Source organism: Antedon bifida, chromosome 10 (genome assembly GCF_963402885.1).
Source record: "Antedon bifida chromosome 10, ecAntBifi1.1, whole genome shotgun sequence".
NCBI lineage: Eukaryota > Metazoa > Echinodermata > Crinoidea > Comatulida > Antedonidae > Antedon > Antedon bifida.
The window spans coordinates 9353077-9376965 of NC_136235.1; the positions used below are offsets into that span (position 1 = coordinate 9353077).

The window sequence follows — 23889 nt, forward strand, 5'->3', positions numbered from 1 at the left end:
TTATAGACCATTGCTATACCGCGGTCTAACCTGTAAAGGGTCTTTCACACCTGTTCCGGTCCGGCGCTGGAAAATCCAATCGAACGCCAATGTTTCGTTTTCACGATTAGCGCATAGCCGCGTGAAAACGAAACCGTATTGATGTTCGATTCGCCGGACCGGAACCGTGCCGGAACCGTGCCGGAACAGGTGTGAAAGACCCTTAAAGCGGTCTTTTAAATTAAAGCCTACTCGAAGGAGTCTTAACAGTCTGAAACCTCTCTTTTTGTTGCTTTTACGTATTATTTATCGTCAAAGACAACCAATTGAACGAGTTTTAAGTGATAAATCAAATAATGGTGATTTATATAGGCCTAGAATAGATTTTCTTGCGTAGAAATGTACGTACTGTTATGATTGCGAATTGAACAAGCGTGACGAACATTACCTTATTTGGTATTCTACGCGCAAAGTACGCCCTCAATTTGTTACTTTACGCGGTCTTATCTAAGACTGTTTTATAGCAATGGTCTAACAGGCTTTAGTAAGACCGTCTATATGATAAAGCCGGCTTTAATCGGGGAGTTAAGACCATCAGTTAAGACTGTTTTATAGCAATCCGCCCCAAAGCTTCTTTTATGACTAGACTGATTAAAGCTTCTTATGACTAGACTCAAAGAACTTATAACATAAGAATCTCCTGTTCGTTCGATGCCCATTCAAACACAGTATCGGAAGTTATACATAGAAGGATAGGAAACGCGGACGTGCTTTCATGGACGCGTAAAGCCAGTGGCCGTATTTACCAATCAGACTTAAGTGAGATATTTCCCTTAAATCCTAAGAATTTCCCTTAAATCAAGAAAATATTAAGTGTTTCACTTAAGGGTAAGGTTAAGGGAAACCCTTATCTTGGTCTATTTTCCCCTTAACTTTTAAGGGACCTCAGAGGTCCCTTTAAAGTTCTCTTAACTCGTACCTTGGTTTTGTTGACGATTCTGCAAGTGCGAGTGCTAAGTTAACCAGCCTAGGATTCATAATATTCCTCAATACAGACAGCCTAACTACACGGCCTAACTACACAGAAGTTGGTTTGTAAGTAGCATCAGATATATTTTCTTGATCCTCACCATACAAATCAGTCTATGCCTAGGCCGCGCCTATATTCATTTATTTGTTGTTGTTTTAACTGTCATTATTTTCGTGGAAGATGGCTGTTCATTTATTTGTATATAGAAAATAGCCCCATAGGCTAGGTAGAGATGCTAGGCCCCCTGTTGGTCTACCCAGTAACCAGCCTAGGACTCATATCCACACAGATTACAATTATATTTCCCTAACAACAACTACATTTTGGCCTTTAAAAGTATTTATAGGATCGACTACAAACAGTCATAATATTAAACTAAATTTTACCTGTTTGCATTATGTCTTTTTTGTACGACGTAATGTTACCCATAGCCTGAGACACACGATTTTCCCTTTTTTTTTGACATTTTGCTGGTCCCTGTCAGCAGTTGGATTTGTTTGTTTGACGGCAGCTGTAATCTCTTGCCAGGCTTGTGTTTTTTGCTTGTATGTAATCTTGCTATCAAAAGCAGCTCTTAAAATACTTTTTTCGTTTTCCGTATTCGGATACTAACACCTCCTTTTCTTCGTTTTTCCCAATAGGTTTTCTTTTTATTGCTGCCATTTTTATTGCCAGCAAAAGTTTTTATTGAATATGCAAATGAGGTTTGAATGAGGGAAAGTGATTGGATATTGGACACATTTTGTCTCCTGTTTGACTGGACAATGGAAAACTCATGAATATTTATAAATATTTTTCCCTTAAAGATGTATTGTCCCTTTGTCAAATTCCAAAAAAATAAAAAATAAAAGATTTCGAAAAAAAGTGGGTCATTTTGAAGTATCATAATAGTTATTAACTTTCACCAAAAATTAGTTGAAAAAAAATCATTTAACTGAAATACAGACGTTTTTTGGTTTAAAAAATAACTTTGACTTCCAGTCAAAGTTTTCGATCAAAACATATCTCATAATGCAACGCGCTTATTTGGCTACTCTGTATGCATAATCATAAAACTTCCTTGCGATCTGTGTGAAAACACCTTCTCAACCGTGACGAGTTGTAAACAATCCTAATTAGCATCATGCATAATGTATAATCATGGTTTGAAATCTTTGTTTACTTTCGCTCGCGACGATTTTCCAGACGAAACGTAATCAAATTAATTTAGCTGTTAATTACGTAAAATTGTTGTTTTTGGCTCGAATTTTCGACTTAAAGTGAATAACTTTAATATTACTTTGATATGGCCAATTTAAATTTAGAATATTCTGACCTTCATTTTTTTGTGTTTCAAGGGACAATACATCTTTAAGTGTTTCACTTAAAAGTAAGGGTTTCCCTTAGGTAAGTGAATCCCTTAACTCATTTGTGAATACCCCTTAAGTGTTTCCCTTTGTTAAGGGAATTCTTAAATTTTAAGGGTATGTATTTCCCTTAGCCTAAGTGAGATTGGTGAATACGACTGGTTTCCATAAAATCGCTACACCGTTTCCATTGAAATCGCTACACGCGCAGTTGTCGCCGACGCGCATCGGGGAGATAAAATAGCCCTGTGAAGTTTATAATTGTATATAATATAATATCTTTTTCGGTTATTTTATAATTCATAAATTAGTGTTCCATGACCTTCTCATCAAAATTAATGTCTCTCATTGCTGCTGCTATGTCAACATAATGTCAATGACGGCGAAATGTCCCCAATAATGGGGATAGCTATGCAAACAAGTAAGTAAGTAAATATTTTTTATAGTATATTTACATGTAGCACATCTTAAATTTTATACAATTAAGTAAATACAATTTTTTTAAAAGAGCAAAACAAATTGCATAGATTTACAATGATAATAATAATGTCTTCTTTCATACTCCTGTGTCTTGATTTGTTTTATGTCTCATGGGTATAATGCTTATGTTTTCGTGCGTTAATCTTATAGGTACGTTCCGTTACGGTTTTTTTTTATTTTGTCTTTTGAGTTTTCAAGGACCTGTTGTAGAACTTTACAGCATAGAAAAGCCGCATCCTTACATACAGTGCTAGCAGAGAATCTTAGATCTTTGATTCACAGAGATTAAAACTCCTACCATGTCCAAGCAGAGTTGATTTGATTCCGGTAATTATCTTTTCCCTTATGTCACTAACATGCAAGTACTTATTAAAAAACCTGATAAAGATGTTTTCGCACAAGTTTAGGTTGTCTACAAGATTATCGGTGGTTACAGCCAACCCTCCGAAATTAGACATCGTAACATCGTACGCCTTGTAACTAATTAGCAGCTGTGATGGGTCTTCTACATATTGTGTGTCTTTCTTGAGTGCACTTGTGCAGGTTTGGCAGTTCGGATGTTTGGCTAAGACCGTCTTACTAACATAGCCAGCAATGTACATCAATGTGTTCTGTAGAGCCTGATCTTTGATACTGATCTCAAGGCAAATGTCTTCAAACGGAAAGTCGGCAGGCATTGCACGTGATGGTGTGTTCGATTGTGGTTGTTTTGAATGAATGGGCAAATCGAACAGTTGATCTTGATCTAGTTGGCAATTTGTTTGATTTCCTAATGGTATCATTAATTTGTTGCACACCATTTCTGTACGTACTTCCAAACAGGGTATTAGTAGAAGTCATAAAAGTTAACATTGTCCCACCAACAACTCAGTTACATAGGGTACGGCAGAGTATCCTTTTGCACGAAAGCACTCGTTTTGACATACGTTCTGGTGATTTCAACTATACCTATACAGTATATAAGAAGCCAATTTATTAGAAAATAATTGCATGCAATATACCAGATTTAAGGATTTGGAGGATTACATGACATAAGTGAGGCACGGTAAACATTTTCTTTCTTTGCAAAATATATTGATAAATGTCATCCATGTCTGACGACTCCTCGAAAATGCAATGATGGATTGCCATTATGTACGTTGGTCTTCAGTTTGATGATATACTCTATGTTTTCCAATTAATATTTTTATTCCCATGACTTTGGACGTCCTGACATCCGAGCTCGCTCGATTGTTCACCATGCAAAAATATCTTTTCTATGCCAACGTATAATAGCGTTTTTCTTTAAACCTATTATTTTAATACCACAGAATACTGGAATTTATTTTCATCGACGTAACATACCCCAATTATCATATCATAACTCAAAAGCACTGATTTTGAGTTTAGTCAGTGTTTAGGCCTATAATGTAACATGCAATTTGAAAGAATAGTGCTTTTACTAAACGAACTTGCTTTAGTTATTCCTCTATAACTTTAATTCCGCAAAATATCTATTTCACTGCCCCCTATGAGTATAACACACCCCAAAATCCGCATCCGCTGAATTTTGGATGTATATAACGATGTCACTTAAGTGCCTCGAAGGGCCATCGCTACCACTAAACATTGCCAGGAGAATAAGAACCGGGAAATGTTATATTTGATGTGATGCTGACAACTTATATGAAGCAAAATATGGGAATAATGTGGCCAATCTGATACAGATAGTTATGAAGTATCATATAATAATGTAAGCAAACCATGGAATGATGATTGAACAAAGAAGAAGACGATGATAATTTAGTCATTATTCGACATTTTAAATGATTTATCTTGGAGGAGGACGGCCATTTTAGGGTAATCTGTGACAGTTATAATACAATGTATCCCGTAGGGTCAGATCTAATACCGTGTGTTTTCACATAATTACCATATATCTATATATACGGTAATTATTATAATTTCTTATTGCTCAATGTGTAACTGTTAAGAAAAAGAATTAGCCGTTGTCTTTGATCTTGTATGGGACCGCAATTGGAAATTTGAGACATTGCTATCAATGGTATTTTCGTATATCCTAAAGCCATGGGTAATACTGTAGTTACAATGCAAAAGGACTAGCCATGTGGCTTTTTGAATCGCACGATTAAATCATTATCATTTGGGCTACTGTCTGGGGCAACTTACAGGATAAAGTTGCTGTCAATGGTATTGTTTGTGCATCACAATGTGTAACAGTTACAATGCAAAAGGAATTAGTCGTGTGGCTCTTGACATGACATAAATAACACCATTTGCTGTTTTAACATTCTATACACATATGCGGACAATGTCCAACAACTTTTATCCGTGTGGCTTTTCACATGATTAAATCCACTTTTTACCCCTCCTATTTGGTTTCCCCAGGTAAAATGTACAGGATATGACCCGGCAGCAATATTGATTATTGAATCTTAGCCATATATCTACATAATCAGCCCATCAAACCTTTTGTGGCTTTTCACATGAATAAATTCTCTGGGCTCCCGGTCTAAAAAAGGGTGCAAAGTTTATATGGACATCTGAACATCAAGAAGCCGTAAATAAAATTAAATGTTTATTAGTGAAGCCACCAATTTTAATGGCCCCACAGCCGAATGGTAGGTTCTCTTTATATTCAGATACGTCACGAATTGCTACTGGTTCTTATCTGACACAAGAAATTATTGGTAAAGAACGTCTGGTTGCTTATTATTCCAACCGACTGCCACCTGCAGCAGTCAATTACTCTGTTAGTGAATTAGAACTTTTTGGTCTTCTTATAATATCACAGGTTTTAAAAATACCCTTTTGATAGAGAATTTGATGCTTATGTTGATCACTCTTCTTTGATTCATATTGTGAAATCTAAGTCTATCCCAGCAACAAATAGATTAAGTAGGTTGCATGCTTGAGATGCATATCCTATCCAAGGACGTCCAGTTACACGTGCGTACGCTAAGGCACAAGGGTTGGCATTTATCAATATTTGCTTATATTTTTGCTTAAGCTGAAATATTTAAGAAGTGCTTAATAAGCAAATAACTTAAGCTTATTTATCAAACCGTCTTAGCAGAAAAATTGTCTTAGATAAAATTTTACTTTGCACATGCGCAAAATTAAACTCTAGAAGGCAGCAAATTATGTCTTAAGACGAAAAATTCTTGCTTACGCATGCGTATTAGCTTTTTTCTCTTAGCGATGGCGGCGCTATAACATTTTATCTCCGTATTTTCACTCCCAACAAGAGAGGGCGCATTCTGGCTACTATTGTTTTTATTACTTGAAATAGAGAAAGAAAAAGTCGGAAATACATACGAAAATCATTCGCTCTAAACTTAAATCAAATCAACATTTATTTATTTTTATCAATGACAGCGACCCTTGGCAGCCGATACAGTTTTCTAAAAGTTAGTCAAATGGGCGCTACTGCAGTTTCGCACCACACTGTTATATCTTCGATTTCTCACCTAATTTTTTTTCTCACACCCACATCATACAATTTTAGGCCATTATGTGTCATGTTCCCATGATTTAGCCACCGTTATATTACCTTTATCACAATAATAATGCCTTTCAAAACAGCTCCTTTTCCTCGAATACTTCAATCGAACTGTGGCCATTTTAGAATCAGAAAATTGCCAGAATTCAGTGTATGTTTTATTTTCTGTTTTTATTTTTAAACTGTAGAGAGTGGTTTTTATAAACAACCAGCTGTACATATCAAAACGGCGACGATATGAGTCCGTACATATAACATTTCATTTTTTTAAAAACAATTCACAGTTTTTTAAAAATCATAAACCATATTTCAATATTTAAAACACAGCATGGATTAATCCATGATCATAGCAAATATTGCTATCTCTCTGTATTAAAAAATAGAAAATGATTTGTTTTTGTTTTAGTGAATGTATTGATTAGTCACCGAGATAATTTTATTTGATAGGACCTATTAATATGAATAATAATAATACTAATAATGAAATATTAATTTAACCTCTATTTCGCCAGCTGAAAACATTTCTTGCTTTCAAAACTAAATAGGCCTATATATGTGTAATCGGATTTTATAACACTGCCCTCTATAGTTTTTACATTTTTTGGGGAAAATGAAGCATACATTCTGGCAATTAAGTGATAAATATAAGATGGCGAACATTTCGCAGTGTGTTGACAGCGAGTTCAGTATCGTTTAAAATGTTTTGAAAAGTATTGTTATGAAAAAAAAATTACTTCGTAAGTGGTCGAATCGTATAAACATTTTACATAATAGTATGTTGTGAGTGTGAAAGAGGAAAGTTTAGGTGAGAAATCAAAGATATAAGGGTGTGGTGCGAAACTGCAGTAGCGCCGTACAGCGGAAAACGCACTAGCGTAGCCTTTCCGAATGTTCAATGTTCCGGGCTAGCGCGCTCGCGTTGTCAAAAAAGAATGTTTCTGTTGCAGAAATGAGATAAGACGAAATTTTTCATCTTAAGGCAGGGTGTTGTTCGTCTTAGATTTAAAACAAAATTAAGCAATTTTTTTTGCTTAGATATATTGATAAATCTGACTAATCAAAATCAAGGATTTAAGGCAAAGTTAAGACGATTTTTTTGCTAAGCAAGTTTGATAAATCCGGCCCCTGAAATACCACCAACTTTACAAGTAAACGATGTACAACAACAACAACGACGAAATGAACAGATAAATAAAATACGTCAACAACTATGTTCTATATAACTATATAAATATTCCACAACAAACCGATCATAACATAATACGTCGACAGAATGAACATATACAATGTACATAGACAAACCGAACAGAATACACTACATCGTCAACAGATAGTGACAAACAATCAATACGTACAACAATCGAATCGAAACACCGATTTCCCTCCTCCGAAAGAGCCACGCATAGTTGATAGACCTATATACATCTCCCTACTCCTAATCAGCCTTCAGTAATTGAACAGTTAGTTCCTTCTTCTATTCCACCTCCAATTATTGAACATCGGCATGATCGCCCTAGCTTAGAGGATGTCCAAGATTCACATCCATTGTTGGATAACGTAGATAAGATCATCTGTAGCCACATTCCCAATCAGTCACGATTAGATAAAATGATGAAAGTGATTAAACGAAAGATCCTAAGATACTTTAATCTTCCTTTTACTACACAACAATTTGCAATGGCTCAACAGACTTCTTCATTATATAAACCTATCAATGATTTTATATCCAACAACATTCTACCCAGTGATAAAAAGACAGCTCGATCTATTAAATTGCGTGCAGAACAGTATATTGTCTGTAATAATCTGATATTCCGTTTGTTTTTCCTACGTGATGATAGTTTTATATTACAGCTCGCAATTTCAGAATCGTACATCGATAGAATAATTTGTCTTTACCATGATTCTTTATTAGCTTCGCATCAAGGTTGTGTCCGCAATATTTAACGATGCGTAAACTCTTTTTCTTTCCATCGATGTTCGAAAGGATTACTAGCTACATTCGTTCATGTTCTAGATGCCAACAGATAAAGAATAAGCCTGAAACTCGGACAATGTGTCCGCTTTGAAACGCTTAGTATGGATTTTAAATCTATGCCCACTTCTCCATCAGGGTATAAGCAAATCATGGTAGTATGTTGTTCTATGACTAGAAATTTGATATGTGTACCATTGCAAAGAGTCGATGCCGAAACCATTTGTGAGGCAATAATTCAGAAAGTGTTTACTTTATTTGGTATTCCTACAACCCTAATTACCGATGCCGGTTCGTCATTAGTCGGAAAATTGATGAAATTACTTTCTGAATCTTTAGGCATTGATCAGAAAGTGATTAGCGTAGAAAATCATGGATCTCTACAGGTTGAACGTCATATCTGTTCACTTGCAAATCTCATAAAGGCCAATTTAGGTCAAATGGGAAATTGGTTATTGGTTATGATCGTTATGTTTCTGTATCCCAATATGCATATTATTCCTTTAGCTCTCCCCAATTAGGTGGATGTATTCTCCCTATACTATTTACTATTCTTAAGAGAACCAATGAATCTTTTAGGTGTGAAATTTCAACCGATGTCAGGTTTATGTAGTTCATACAGAGAATACATAGAACAACTCAATGAACGCTTTAAGCATGTGTCGACTTCAATGGTTCAGTTGCAGAAGTATCAACAGGAAAAACAAAATGATGATATTTCACTTTGGTTAGTGAAAGACCCCATCTTCTGTAAAGGCCAATTAGTTTATTTACACAAGCCTGATAGTTCAAGTATTACAGTTCCGTCAAGAAAACTCCAAGCTAAATGGATCGGTCCCTTTGCTATCCATCATAATTTTAGACGGTACACATTACATATTATGTACATTAGACGGACAGGTTCTACAGGACGTTTTCAATTATAATAGATTGAAACCTGCGTTTATTAAAAGTTCTTCAGGAAATATTTCTAATCTGCAGAAATTAAAGCAGAAGTTATTGACCAAAGAGAAATCTGAAACTGTCAATATAGCTCAATGTTATTTTACTGATGAAACAGGTACTGAGATTACATTTCAGACTGATGAACATCATGTTTACAGTCATGAAAATACTGATATGATAGATATTAATGCTTATGTTGCTTTGTCTGAATCTAATGATGGTTTAGCTGCACCTATTGCACTGACTCAGTCCCAAAAGTTGACTTTGATAAATACATTTGAGGATATCCCTCAAACAAGTATTGAGCTCATGAAAGCTAGATTTAAAGATGGTAGACTTCAAGTATTAGTTAAATTGTCTACAAATGTTTTATATTGGTGGAATATCGACCAGTATTTAGATTCTATCCCAGTTGTTGAAGCGATTTTGCTCAATAACATTATTTCGTGCATAGGTTCTCCACGCAAGTATATTAGAAAAATATATGGTTCATAATGAGATTCTTAGAATAATTTTGTTAAATATTGATAGAAGTTTTTTTGACTATATAGGTTTTTTTTAGTTCACTTAGTGAAACATATAGTTGTTATCAGTTTTAGCATCGCAAGTATTTACACTATTGGGATAAGAGCGAGTAGTTTGCTTGTACGACGAAAGAGTTATCTACACTCGTTTCTTTGGGCTCCCCCCAGTACATATTATCTTGCTGATACCTATACTATAATAATGACAGTCGTTTATTGCATATTTGCTCCATCGTGTTTAGTTCGATTCGCGATGGCGTACTTCCGCTTTTTGATATTATATTGTTTGAATCGCAAAATTAGCAGCATGCTTCGCGTCGAGGTGCTCACAATGGATGTTGTTAAAAACAGTTGTTTTAACCCACTTTTTAAAGTTGTTTACTTTTCTCGTTTATGATGTTTAAAGTTTACTGGTGTTTTCTTAGAGTTCCTTTGAACCTCTGATTTTCGAAGCAAAATCACATTTTTCAGGGGGATGTCATGTTATTGAAAACACCTCTTATACTGTAACATGCATGTCTGAACAAAACCCCTGGATGACTTGTTTTTGACAGCATATTCTTGTCTGGCTGCTGACTGACCTGGATGGTGTTTATCCGCGTATTTGGGACCCAGACAGTGGCTTGTTACTATTAATAGTCTAGTATAATAATTGTTAAACAGACTCACTCAGGATACTGCAGAGAAAGGTAGACAATAAAATACCAGATCACTATTAACGTCTAATGTCATTATTAGACTGCAGTACAGTCTACCTACCTTGTCTACCTTGTCATCTGCCAATTGGCAGGTCCATGACATGCAGTACAGTAGCATCTAATTATAACACTTGGGGTATAAACTCAATGCCTCCAAATGTACCGTATGTCAATGACTATTACTCTTAAATCAAAACCCATTTCGTTTAATTATCAAATTAATAATCAGAACTTGGACAAAGTCCAATACCATAAGGATCTGGGAATATTCTTCGATTCCAAACTTTTATTTTCCAACCATATTGACCACATTGTTAGTAAGAGTAAGAATGGTTGGCTTCATTTGGAGGCACTGCAGGTGAATTAGCTACCCTAAACCCCTTGTTAATTTGATTAAAACGCTTGTTAGACCTAATTTAGAATTATCCTCTGTTATTTTTAATTAAATTTCTGATATTCATGCCACAAGGCTCCAACGTGTTTAAAATAAGTTTGTTAGGTTTCTTTGTAAACGTTTTGATGTTTTTAATTGTCTTGAACCTGTTAAGTTCAGAAGAAGTGTGTCTGATTTAATATTTCTTTATAAGAGTGTCAATTGTTTGTTGTTGCGACTGTTGCTCTCTTTTCAGTTTACATGCTCCTTCTCGACTAGACTCAAGTCCACTTTTTATGTTCCGTTTAATAGAGTAAATGTCTCGAAAAGGGGTCTCAGACACGTTTGCCTTCTTTGCAAACTATTTTAGTGAGTCAAATGTAAATGTTGATATTTTTTTCAATAGTTATTCTTCATTCAAGACTTATTGTATTCTTTTTTAAAATAATCGTGCTCAATAGGCTAATTTTTACTATTTACATATTTATTTAAGTTTGCTTCATATATAGGGTATTTATTGTAGCTGTTTTCTGTTTCATACCTTTATATGGCAACTTTCGTTGCTGTTGGTTTTGATGAAATGAATAAAATGCATGAGACTCTGTGACGACCCGCTTTAACGTGAAATCATTTTACTTTAGCTCAGAGCCATATATATGGCTCTGCTTTAGCTGCATGCGAAGAATTAGTCACCGATTCCAACAATAGGCCTATTTACAGAGTACAAGGAAACGTAAACTAAATTATGTACTAGATATAAAAAAAATACCATTAACAAAAGTAATACTTTTGAAACAGTGGCACACTTTTTGAATGAAGGTGCGTTCAGAGTACAGTAAGTAAAATAAAAGTTCGAGAAAAAAAAAAATTTAACAATAGGCCTATTTACAAGGAAATTTAAAATAAATCATGTACAAGATATAAAAAATACAGAGAGATGTAAAGTGAGACTGAAAAGTGATTCCAACAGGAGGGGGAACCAACAAGATGGCGGCCGTAAATGTGTTCAAAAACTATATTTAATATAAAAAATAATAATCTAATATAATTCATTAAGACCACATACATCATATATTTTATTTTGTTATGGATATTTGAGTTGAAATACTTGTATATAGTTATGAAAATATAATTTTGTTTTGGTTCCAAACATTCATTACATTCGATAGATTTTCCTCGAGTATTGCCAATTCCCCCAGTCTAATATTCTGGAGCGCAGGACATGAAAAAAGGAAATGCCTAAAGGCAGGCATACACAGTCATACATTTGTCTGTCATACACATCATACAATGTATGATCAGACAAAATCTGATCGTGTATGCCTAAATCAGACTTTATCTGATTGCCATTTTATGTGTCTGTCAGTGTCTGATGAGAGTAGAACAATGCTCTACTCATAATACATGTATTATGAATGTCTGACAATTTTAACTATTGACCAATCAGAGCACAGAGATTTTGACAGACTATTATTTATTTTTTGCAAGATCAAGATGGTTGAGTGCGAGGATTTTATTGACACTGACAATTTAATTGATCTCTTTGAAGAGAATCCATGTTTATGGGATGTCAAATCCCATGAATATCACAATAAAACTCTCAAGACGGCAACCTAAAGTAAAATTGCTGAACGGTTGGAATCAGAAGGTATGTTTAAAGCTAGGCCTATACTATAGGCCTAGGCTAGGCCTAGCCCTAGGCCTAGGCTAGAACTAAATTTAAAAGCCTGTCAGAAGTGCTTCAGTCCACTTAAAAGCAAACGAAACCCAAGTGTAAGGCTATCCTAGCCTTTGCCAAAATGCTTATTGTTCTTACTCAATTCAGCCAATATTATTTTTATAAAAATCAGTAGGCCTAGGCCATGGTGGGTCAAATTAGATCTTTTTTTAAAATGTTTACTACAACTAGGCTAGGCCTAGCTAGTCCTAGGGCCTAGGCTTATAGGCTATATTAGACTATAATTTAAATATCATGTCATCCATAAATCATCATAATAATAGTAGTAGTATTTAATAATATATGGTCTAGCTAGGCCTCTACTAGTTAAAGGTAGAGAAGGCCTACTACTAGTAGTAGGCTAGTAGGCCAAGACTAGGCCTAGCTTAGTGAGTAAATTATAGGAGGCCGAGAAGTAAAAAACACAACAACTATTATTAAACTACTATTTTTACTATTTGTATAGGCAATATCTTTATTTTTCTTCTAATGTTTTGCCAAAATATTTATACTGTAATATTAAAAAAAAAACTCTAGTACTGTATTACTAAATGCAATTCATACAGTATTTAACAATAAGTCTACATACAATGTAATAATGTATTCATTGCATATTCAGTTTAAAGTATTGAAATCATAAAAAACCATTGTTATTTAAGTAATAATCATTACTTATTTACAGTATTTGACATAATCAAAATTATATAAATTGTTTTTAAATTTTAGTGGACTTAATTAAACGAAAATGGAACAATATAAGATAATATAGACGAGAAAGAATGAAAGAGAGGGTAAGAAAGAGTGGTAGTGGGACAAGTGAGAGATACAAAAGTCGGTGGAGATTTATGGATAGGCTTGTTTTTTAAACGATAGTCTGTCCTCAAGAAAAACAATTTGTAATATGGAGGTAAGCTATTGAGTAATATCTAACAGGATCCGTTTATCTTAAAATTATAGCCTAATGTCGCCACACATTTAGCATCTATATCATTTGCCACTGCCATGGTATCTGACCCTCTGAGTTGAAGTAATTGCAGAATCTGTCTCTGACATCTTTGGCATCGTTGCTGTAAAAGTTGCTACCCTGTGGAGCCAAAGGTATCATTTCCCCTGCTTTAGGCTCCTGTCGCCATTGCCCTTCATGCACCTCATGCGTTATCCTGTCATCCACATCTGTATAGCCATATGATGTATAAACGTTTCTATTAGCACTTTGACCCCTCAGGAGGTTGTGAAGCGCACAGGCTGCAATCTTCTCAACAGATTCTGGTTGTAGATTAACTGGCTTGAGAAAGATTCTGAAACGATTACACAGAATTCCAAAAGCATTCTCCACAATTCTTTGTGCCCTGCTCAAGCGATAATTGAATATCCGCTTTTCTTCAGTAAGGCCTCTTGAGCTGTAGGGTTTCATCAGGTACTTCTTTAATGGGAATGCTTCGTCTGCAACCACAACATATGGCATAGATATACCATCTTCAAAGAGAGGTCTGGCTTCAGGGATATTCAGCAGATTTTTATCTAAAGCATCTGAAAGCGTTGAATTTTTGTATTTGTACACACCCCCATCAGAAACTCTTCCATTGCACCCAATCAATATAAGAAAACTTATAATCTGCATCTACCAATGCAAGTAAAACAATGCTGAAGCTGTTCTTGTAGTTGAAATAGTAAGAACCACTATTATTCGGCGCAGATACTACAACATGCTTGCCATCCAAAGCCCCAATGCAATTATCAAAATTCCATCGCGTCGCAAACTCATGACTTATCTTTTGCCACTAATCTTCTGTATTTGGGACCTGTAAGATTAATGAAGTAAAACTTTATAGCCATGAATCAAATATTTTAACTCATATAATAATATCTATTTTTTAGACACCACTTGAAGATGCTGATTGTATGCTTGAGGACATGGAGGAAGAATCAGCAACAGAAGATAAAGAAAATATTGATATTGCAGAAACATCATTCTCTACAAAGCGACCCCTTAAAAAATCAAAATTAAACAAAAAAAGTGAGGTTGATGAGCAGAAGCTTCTGGAAAAGGCCATCACTTGCTTGGATATGGCTACAAACAAACCGGCTGCAAAAGATGATCCAGATATAAATTATGCAAATTATATTGTAGATGAACTGAAAGCGATTAAAGATCCGAAACTAAAATTAATCACCAAACACAAAATAAAAAGCTCAGAATGATTCACTTACTATGGACATTTTTTAAATAAATTTTTAATCAATCAATCAATATATATCTCACCTTAAGATACTTGTCTGCTAAAACGTCATAAATAGCCTTGCATGTTTCCGGAACAATTTTACCAATTGTCTGGGCAGGAATTCAGTATGTATACTCCAAACTTTTATATGAATCTCCTATAAGAAAAACAGTTTTACAACCTTTATTAATGACAAAGTTTCAATCCAGTACCAATGTGGGCAACATTTAAGTGATTTTCATGCTTGAGAAAATAAATATTTCCACTGTACAAATTTAATCTTTAATATACTTTAAAACATAATAAATATACTATAAAATTAACTAAAATCTAAAAAAATGTCAGATTATAATGATCCATGGTGATTATCGACTGGTAATATAATATATTGTAGTTTAAAGTAGTATTGGTAAAGATAATTTATATTGTAAATGTAATATATCATAATCAATTGATTAATAAATATTTAGTGCAATGTTGGCATTGATTGTATTGACTTTTACTAGTCTATATAGGCCTAGAACTCAAGTAGTAGTACTTACTAGGCCTAGTAATCAATTAGTTAATTTATATAAAGTGATTCAACGAAAAAAATAACTAACCGGTTGCCAAGAATGTTAGAGTAACAGCTAATCTTTCCTTGTGATGAATTGCCTCTCTCATCGTAATGTTTTGCTTGCTTATCAATGGAGCCACTAAATTTGCAAGCTCATCAAAGGTGGCCTTATCCATGCGCAGGAAGTTTTTTAAATCGTTTTGATTTTCTAAGCACAATTCTTTAACTAAAGTATGGTAAGCACCTAAATGTTGCCTCCTGGCAATCCATGTCCGCACCCATACGTTGCGTTTCCGCCGTCTTTGTTTTCTTTGTTTTCGTAAAATTAAAGAAATTATGAGGCTACAAGCAGCCAGATGTTGACTATTGTCTGCCATTTTGTTACTATGCATAGTCATGTATGACACACAACTGTTTGTGTGTGTATGTGACAATGTATGATCAGACTTTGTCTGATCATACATTGTATGATGTGTATGACAAATACAAATACAAATGTATGACTGTGTATGCCTGCCTTAAGATCTTCAGTGGATTTAGAGTTACATAGGGTACATAGACCGTCATTATTGCTTTTATCTGACCAGCTTGAGGTACGTCTGTTTAATGATAACGTATTAGATTGCAATTTAAATTAATTAATCCACATTTAGAAAAAGGAGTGTGTAAACAAGTTAAAAATTTAAAACTGATTTCTGATTACAATTAAGTTGAAGCAGAGCATTAAGCAAAACCTTTGGCCAACGATGTGATTCCATGTGTACAATTTTATATCTATCGTGTGCGACATTTTATTGGGAACCAACCCAGTTTACCATAAAGGTTGCACGCGGCGTGTTTCTAGACGCCTAAGAATATAGCCATTTGCAATTGTATTTTTTCTAATTTATCAATAGCAACTTTATTTAACGAATACCAAACAGCTGATCCGTAATGAACTGCAGGTAGACCGATTGTCCTCCATATTTGATATAAGCTATAAGCCTATTGAATTTTGTAATTACATTTTGGAACTCTGCTTCAACAATAAATCTATCCCCTAGCTTCCATTGTTTTATGACATAGGACAACTTAGATAATAAGATCTTGGCAAAACGAAAATAAAATGGCATGTTTTTTGTGTAGTGAAACGTCTATTTTGGTACCCCACTGTACAGAGGGTTAATCGTAAATTTAAAAATTGGTGAACATACGAACAATAGATCGTGAACTAATTCGTACCATTTTGTTGTATTTATTATGTCCCCTCTAGGGCTTCGTAGCTTTACTATTTCGTACGTACGTAATATTAAATATTACGTACATACGCAATAATAATACGTACGTACGTGATATTTAATACGTACGTACGTATCAACATTACGTACGTAGGTAATAATAATAACGCGTACGTACGTATTATTATTACGTACGTACATAATATTAACACGTACATACGCATTAAATAAATATCACGTACGTACTAATAATAATACGTACGTACGTGTTAATATCACGTACGTACGTAAAAATAATGCGTATTATTACGTACGTACGTAATATTAACACGTACGTGATATTAATTTTTGTAAAATTATTATGTCCCCTTTAGGGCTTCGTATGTCCCCTCTAGGGCTTCGTAGTGTTTAGTTGGTACTGAATGTCTATGTTTCTACTGTATACCCATTTTTTAGTAATTAACGATAACTAACTTTATACCCATGACTACCTAATTAAATTTAAAAAAAATGATATTACTATTTTGGTAAAAAGGAATATGGAATTTCTTGATCAAAATTTGAAAGCGTAATTTGAACATGTTATGTAATTGAATGAATACATTATTATTGATTATGCATTAAGGAAAATGTAACCATAAAATAATAACCGGACTTTTATTATCTTCAATGTTGATAAAAATTGCCAATTATTTACAGAGTACCAAATAAAATGAAAACTGTTCCGTTTTAAAGTTCACATTGTAAATATTATTACCAATCAAAGATCAGTTTGCTTTGATCATTATGTAAATAAAATCATATACGAGGAAGTAAGCTGTTTTAAAACTATCTATTATTCGGGTTTTATTATCAGTTCCTCCAGAATAGACATTGAAACAGTCGTTCTCTCGTTAAGGCATCAGACATTTAAAGTAAAAAGAAGATTATTTTTTGGTATGTATCTTATAGTATTCATTAGTTGTCACCGTTTTATTTACTAACGCACACATTGTTATTGAGTTCAATCGTTAAAGGTGCAGGTGTAAATAATCAGAAATAGTATAAATATATCATGATGTATTGTAATATGGAGAACGGCATTGTTCTGTTCTGTAGAATGTTTAATCTCGTTCGTAAAAAAAAAAATGATATCCGTTAATTAGTTCACTGCCCTTATAGAGAATATTAATTGGCGCGTTATCCCAGTTTTTTTGCATGTACACCTTTTTAGGCCTACACTATATTAGGCCTATTATTAATCATTACGGTAATCATTAATATGCCTATGTAGGTCTATATAGTTTAGGTCCATACGTATAAAATCCATTACTGTATGTACTTAATTGTACAAACACGTACATTTACCATTCCATACTCAAATATTGTGTACGCCTATTTTCTTTTCTTCCTTACGCACGATATTATCAAAGAAACGATCCAATAGTCGATTATAATCATCGTATTTGTTACACTTTTTATCTGAAGAGTTACGTAACTTCAAAATCCAATAAAAGATGGAATATCCCGGTTACGATGAATCCAGTAAAGTTATTGGATTCAATGCATTTCGTAATAAACCGGCCCCGACGAGCTACGGACCAAACAAAACCGCCGTCTCGTACGATATCACGCTTGCTGGTTTAATCTGTGCTGCCGTCATTATTTTCATTACTTACTTGATCATTCTACCTGGTATACGTGGTATACAAGTAAGTAACATTTTGTAATTTTATTTATTAAACGCACGCATCGTTTGGGTTTATATTTGCGCGCGGCGTCACTGCAATATTCGTTTAGATCATGAAGTGAGCGCGGATTCCTCTCCTATTAGTGATGAGAAAAATTAAGTAGTAATAACTAAAAATAATAATTGACAATAATACTAAAGAACTGAAAATAATAAATAACAACAGTAAAATTAATAATAACTGAAAATACCAACTGAAAAGATATAGTTATACACTCTTTTTACCGCAAAAGAAAAAGCATTTGCAGGCTATCTGCGAGTTGTATTTGTAAGATCATTTCGTATTTTCCATGATCTTGTTAGATATGTTTTACAAAATTTGTCAAAACACATTGAAGTGTTATTGCTGAGAGAGAGTGTATAACTTCCCAGAACGTATACCATTTTATCATTGCTAGTGCAGAATACTTCTGAAGCATCTAGCTCATTATGGTAAATCTTACTTACATATATTTAGTTGTTAATTTCTTACACATTGCAATGCATCACAACTAAGAGTGAGATATGTCCACTATATTTCCACAGTTACATTAATGAACAAAGACCATCATTATCCACGGTTCATTTACTGAAAAATGTAAATGCAACCGTTATGTGCGACTACATTTCTATCAAAGATAGATCTTAACTGCCTATATCGTCATCTAGTAGTTTTCGTGTATAGAGACAATATATTTTGTATATTGTATTAACCTATAATGATGCACTTTCAGACCCATATCTAAATGACTGTCAAAAGTCAGTTAAGATCTATCTAGAGACGTGACAGCTGCAGAATTTTTTTTTGGGGGGGGGGGGGGGGGAATGGTTTTCATACAAGAGTAAATACCCATTTAATTTCTAGTTATTTTAACGATTTCGTATTGCTATTTTACCAGAGACTGTGGACTTTCATCCGAATGACCATCAGTTTGTTTATTGGACTTTCAATTTTACGTAAGTATTTTTGGTTTTTGATTCAACAACAATTTGTATTGTGGTGTTATAATGTGGGGGTGTAGGTGGGAGGGGGTGGGGAAGATCAAGAGTGATGTTTTAGACATTGAGTTCCCGCTCTCTTGTCCATATTCTCAATGTAACTAACTTATTTTACAAGGTTTGATAATTACTTTCAATATATATTTAGTGTGTCTACAAGGCGTTGACTGGGAGAATGGATACGTAACGGTTAGTCACATAGCGTATAAACCGTTCACCAGAGGTGAAGTTAGTGCGAAAATCGGCTTACATATCGGCTTAAGAGAAATCAATATAACACTTAAAGGTAATTGTCAATAGTGCAATAAAAATAACAGGGATAATATAGACGTGCTTAACGTCATTTTAAGATACTCATTTTGCTTAAGTCACATTTCAAAATAATTGCATTTTAAAAAACTACGCAAATGGTTCTTCACTTAAGCACTTAATAATCATGACTTAAGCAGAAAGATTAATACCAGCCACGAAGTGTAACTTTAGTGATTTTGTTTTTATTCTTTAATATATCGTTAGGTGAACCGATTGAACAGATGGTGGAGGCAAACCAAACTGAAACAATAGATTATAATGAGCAATATAGGTTCTGTTGTGGACAGGGAAGAACAGGTTTTGGACCGTATGGTAATGTGTGTTTTTTCAATTTCATTTATCTATACAAAAACAAGAGGCAAGTATTAGCATGGTACCAGAGATATCCTCTAAGTTTAAAGACGTGGATTTACGAACTGAGGCCCTCCATACTATAAAAATAATGACTATACTTAAAAGATTAGTAATTGACTCTTGCGATTGCCCACAAGGTCAAGGGATCCACAATGTGAATTAGGGATGGTTGACGTGATTTGAAAATAAGACGTCGAGTCATAAATGTGTAGATCTGCGAACATCAATACATAACACTTTATGAAGCAGTTATAAGTAGTTTTGGTTTCATTATCTAATGAATAATAATTAATTAACACTGTGGGGTTTTTTTCAGCTGGAAGAATAAATCAGGAATTCCGTGCGACTCAATGGCGTGGATCCCCATTGCCAATTCAATGGGTTCTGGAATATTTTACTTTAGATGGTGATAACATACGATGGGGAAGGATCTATAGGCTGTCGGGATGGTATACTAATATACTAATGTGGTAAATATAATATGTCTTTTTATCATTATCACTGAGATAGGCCACCCACTGTGCTTTCTTTTAATAATTATTCCATATGAATATTTTATTACAGGACATCTTTTCCTCTGTGGCTATTAAGTAACATGTTACTATTGATGGTGATCCACTACGGAGCTTACATTTTGTTACTAACTGGAGGGTGTATGCTGACGGCGAACATCATCTTTGCGACTCTCAGGAATTCAATGGGTGGCGAGAAAGATTACTTTTGGCTGCCGCTAGAGATTCCCCTTGGTGACGAAACACTGACACTATCGTACGGTTGGTGTTTTTGGATGAACTTAAGCGCGGGTAAAGTTCACTTGATACTTATTCATATCGCATATTATTTATTTGCCATTTTTTATGCAAAGTTTCAGTAATTATGCTCGAATGGAAGTTAAAAATAGGTCTAATAACCACTGATCTTTTCCGACGAAAGCTTTAACAGCTGGTTATAAATGACAATGTTTTATTGCTTGAAGTCGCTTGACACTAAACAGCCAGTACACCTCCTCCATACATACCCGATTTCACACGTACAGCACAAAAATGTAGCAACATTTTGCTTGTTGTGATCATGGAGGTATCATGTTGTGATCAATTCACTCTATTGCCCTTGTTCTTCTATGTTACGTAACATGGAAAGGTTCTATCACGTTGGTAACAAGTTATTGTTGCAAGAATATTTCTAAGATTTGTGTACAGTTTGAATATGATATGTGTTTGAAATCAAACACTGTGATTTCTTTTGTTACAGGTTTGTTATGTGTGGTTCTTGCATTTGTGATTTATATACTGAATGATATATACCCCCTGCAAACAGCCAAGTTTTTCAATGTGGACCCCTTGCAAGATTTCCAAGACAAGATTGTGCAAGTTGGCTTACAAGAAAACGTGTATTTTCAGGCTGGAAATACAAACGATGAAATAGAACCAACAGTGGATCTGGGATCGGAACCAATTTATGAAAATAGATTGGTAATTTTATTTTTTATTTATCCTCACTTGCACTGATGAAGGGCTAGTGTTGCCCGAAAGCTCTGCTAACTTTTCTGGCTGTTTACTTTATCGTTTTGATTTAGCTTTTCGCTTTTTTTTGTATCTCCATTGAGATCCAGCCACTGATACCCATATATACATAGATACCATCTGTATAGCATTAACGCAGATCGTTTGAACACCACGTGGTGTAGAGAGACATATTCTATCTTCGTTTTTAGTCTTATTCGCATGTATTTAAATTATTTTCAGGTTTTCAGACCAAATAGAAAGACCTTGTTTGGTAGAAATTTAAAACCACCAAAATCAACACCTCGAGGTGGTCAACATAACAATGGATTGTGAGTATTTTACTTCTTTTTTTTTTACAAATAGGGCCTAGGCCTAATCATCTTTCCAATAATTTCATTAAATTTTAATTTAGTATTCTACTAAATACTGTAATTGTCGCAGTAATGCATTGCTCATATGTTGGGAATCCACTTTGAAATGTTCAACGAAGTTATTGAGACCCGAATGACTTTTTACCAACCAGTGCCACCATACATAATGCAGGACTGGTATAGCATTGGTCAATGAGCATGTCCGGTCAACCCATATATTCGATACAGTACATACATTCGGCATACTTCTAATAGTGACGCAATATAGCTTAATTATGAAGGAAAAATGTACTGTACACTTATTAGTCATGGCGAACTCAGAATTTTGAAATGGTTGAATTATTATTTATTTTTATTATTTATTGCTTATTTTGTTAGAGATACACATGAGGAAGTGATCGTAAATGATGAGGATATCAACATAGATGGTCTGCAAGGTGACGGCATACAATTGACAGTCACTTCATCCATGTAACACTGGACACCCTTTTGATAATTTCGAATCACATTACTCCAAAAATGTTAAATATAAATATTTCATTTATCAAATATAAATATTTCATTTATCAGCAATACTCATGTATATTTAAAAATTAGACCCTTTTGGAAAAATGTTTATGTAGATTAAGCATTATGCATCAAAGGGAATAGTTACAGAACTTAGTTCTTGGCGATAGGTTTGAAATACTACATAAACTAAAAGTATACCGTACTTAATACATTGCATATGGATACCGGACCTCCGTACGTTAAATCAGAGTACCGTAACATCGCTAAATCAAGCAGTACCTAACTAAATATGTTATACTATAGGATACAATATTTGAAGGAAAAGATTTAAATTGGTTAATAGGCCTATCAAATTACATATCCCAAAGTTGTCACAATTATTTTTAGACAGGCCTACTAGGCTTACTTAAAGTTGAATCACCTCTTGAAATATAAAAACAAATTGTTATTATAAACCTAATGTTCAAATTCTAATATTCATTTTGTCATCACAATATCGACATTTTAGTCAGGTTTCTCATGTATGAAAATAGGAGTTCCGTAGAATGTTATTGCCCAAAGTGAGATTTCACTACTTTATTATGGTGCTATGGATACCAAAAATGCTAGGTAAAAAATGTTCATGATCCCGTAACCATGGTAACAGCCCCAAGTTCAAAATAGCGACCAAATGGCCATATCTCCATAACCCATCAAAATACTCAGAATATATATATATTCGTTGTAATAGAACATTTTTACTGTACTATTGAACCTTGACCTTGACTTTTACTGTATCTAAAAATCGGCTGGTCATAGAAATTTTAAAATGGTCTCAAATTGCTCAGACCTTATATATTTATTGTAATGCAATATTTTGTTGAAAAATGTCCGGAAGCAAAGTTATTGACAATTTACATAGAGAATAGCTATTTACATTACAAGGATAACTATTGGTCAGATGTTTTTGCCCTAACCTGACGTAATTTGTACTTTTACTAAGAATACATAATTAATACTTAAGTAATGTGGGACTCAAACAACCTCCAGATTACTAGCCTGGCGTTCACTGGGATAATTATGTTATGCATTCAGTTCTTTCTAAACTCACATATTTTCAAATATTGTTTTCAATTGCCACTTTGAACCTCTATAAACGTATTAATTGAAGATTTCTGATTTGCTAAAAGTAGTAAATGCGATAGTGAGATTTGATGGTAATTATAACATATATTAGTAGGAGGGTATCTTGCAGATTTGTTTTGCTCATGACTGGTTTTCATTAAAGATATATTGTCCCCCTAAACAAAATAAATTTTAATTTTTTTTGTGTTAAATATGCCATTTTAATATCATATTCAAATATACAGAAAAAATGTACAGAAAAACATCTGTATTTAAATAGTCCTCTTTTCCTGGATCAGGCTCTAGAACAAAAGGAAAACACTTAAAATGGGTTGGTGGTCTTGTTGGCATTACTCCAGATGAGGGAATCGAACTCACTCTTCAACAACACAAAACACACAAATCCTTCAAGATTTCATCAAAATACATTCATAACAAACACTTTTTTAACATTGTCTTAGT

General features: G+C 34.1%; 1 protein-coding gene across 2 annotated transcripts; it reads left to right on the top strand.

The window, feature by feature from the left end:
* Positions 1–2755: 2755 nt before the first annotated feature.
* LOC144854110 (dual oxidase maturation factor 1-like) lies at positions 2756–23656 on the top strand. Of its 2 annotated transcripts, XM_078711996.1 has the most exons (11): positions 2756–2776; positions 17421–17500; positions 18032–18255; positions 19172–19229; positions 19420–19557; positions 19788–19895; positions 20254–20407; positions 20502–20740; positions 21189–21409; positions 21683–21771; positions 22192–23656. In XM_078711996.1, the coding sequence occupies exons 3-11, from the start codon at positions 18061–18063 to the stop codon at positions 22286–22288; spliced, it is 1299 nt and encodes a 432-aa protein (XP_078568122.1). In that variant the 5' UTR covers positions 2756–2776; positions 17421–17500; positions 18032–18060; the 3' UTR covers positions 22289–23656. The 2 variants fall into 2 exon arrangements, with proteins under 2 accessions (XP_078568122.1, XP_078568123.1); XM_078711997.1 differs by lacking the exons at positions 2756–2776; positions 17421–17500 and having other exon boundaries at positions 17919–18255.
* Positions 23657–23889: the final 233 nt, after the last annotated feature.

Coding starts and splice junctions, on each gene's coding strand:
- LOC144854110 (XM_078711996.1), top strand. CDS start 18,061: ATGGAATATCCCGGTTACGATGAATCCAGTAAAGTTATTGGATTCAAT. Junction 18,256..19,171: donor CTGGTATACGTGGTATACAA/GTAAGTAACATT, acceptor CTATTTTACCAG/AGACTGTGGACTTTCATCCG. Junction 19,896..20,253: donor AACAGGTTTTGGACCGTATG/GTAATGTGTGTT, acceptor GGTTTTTTTCAG/CTGGAAGAATAAATCAGGAA.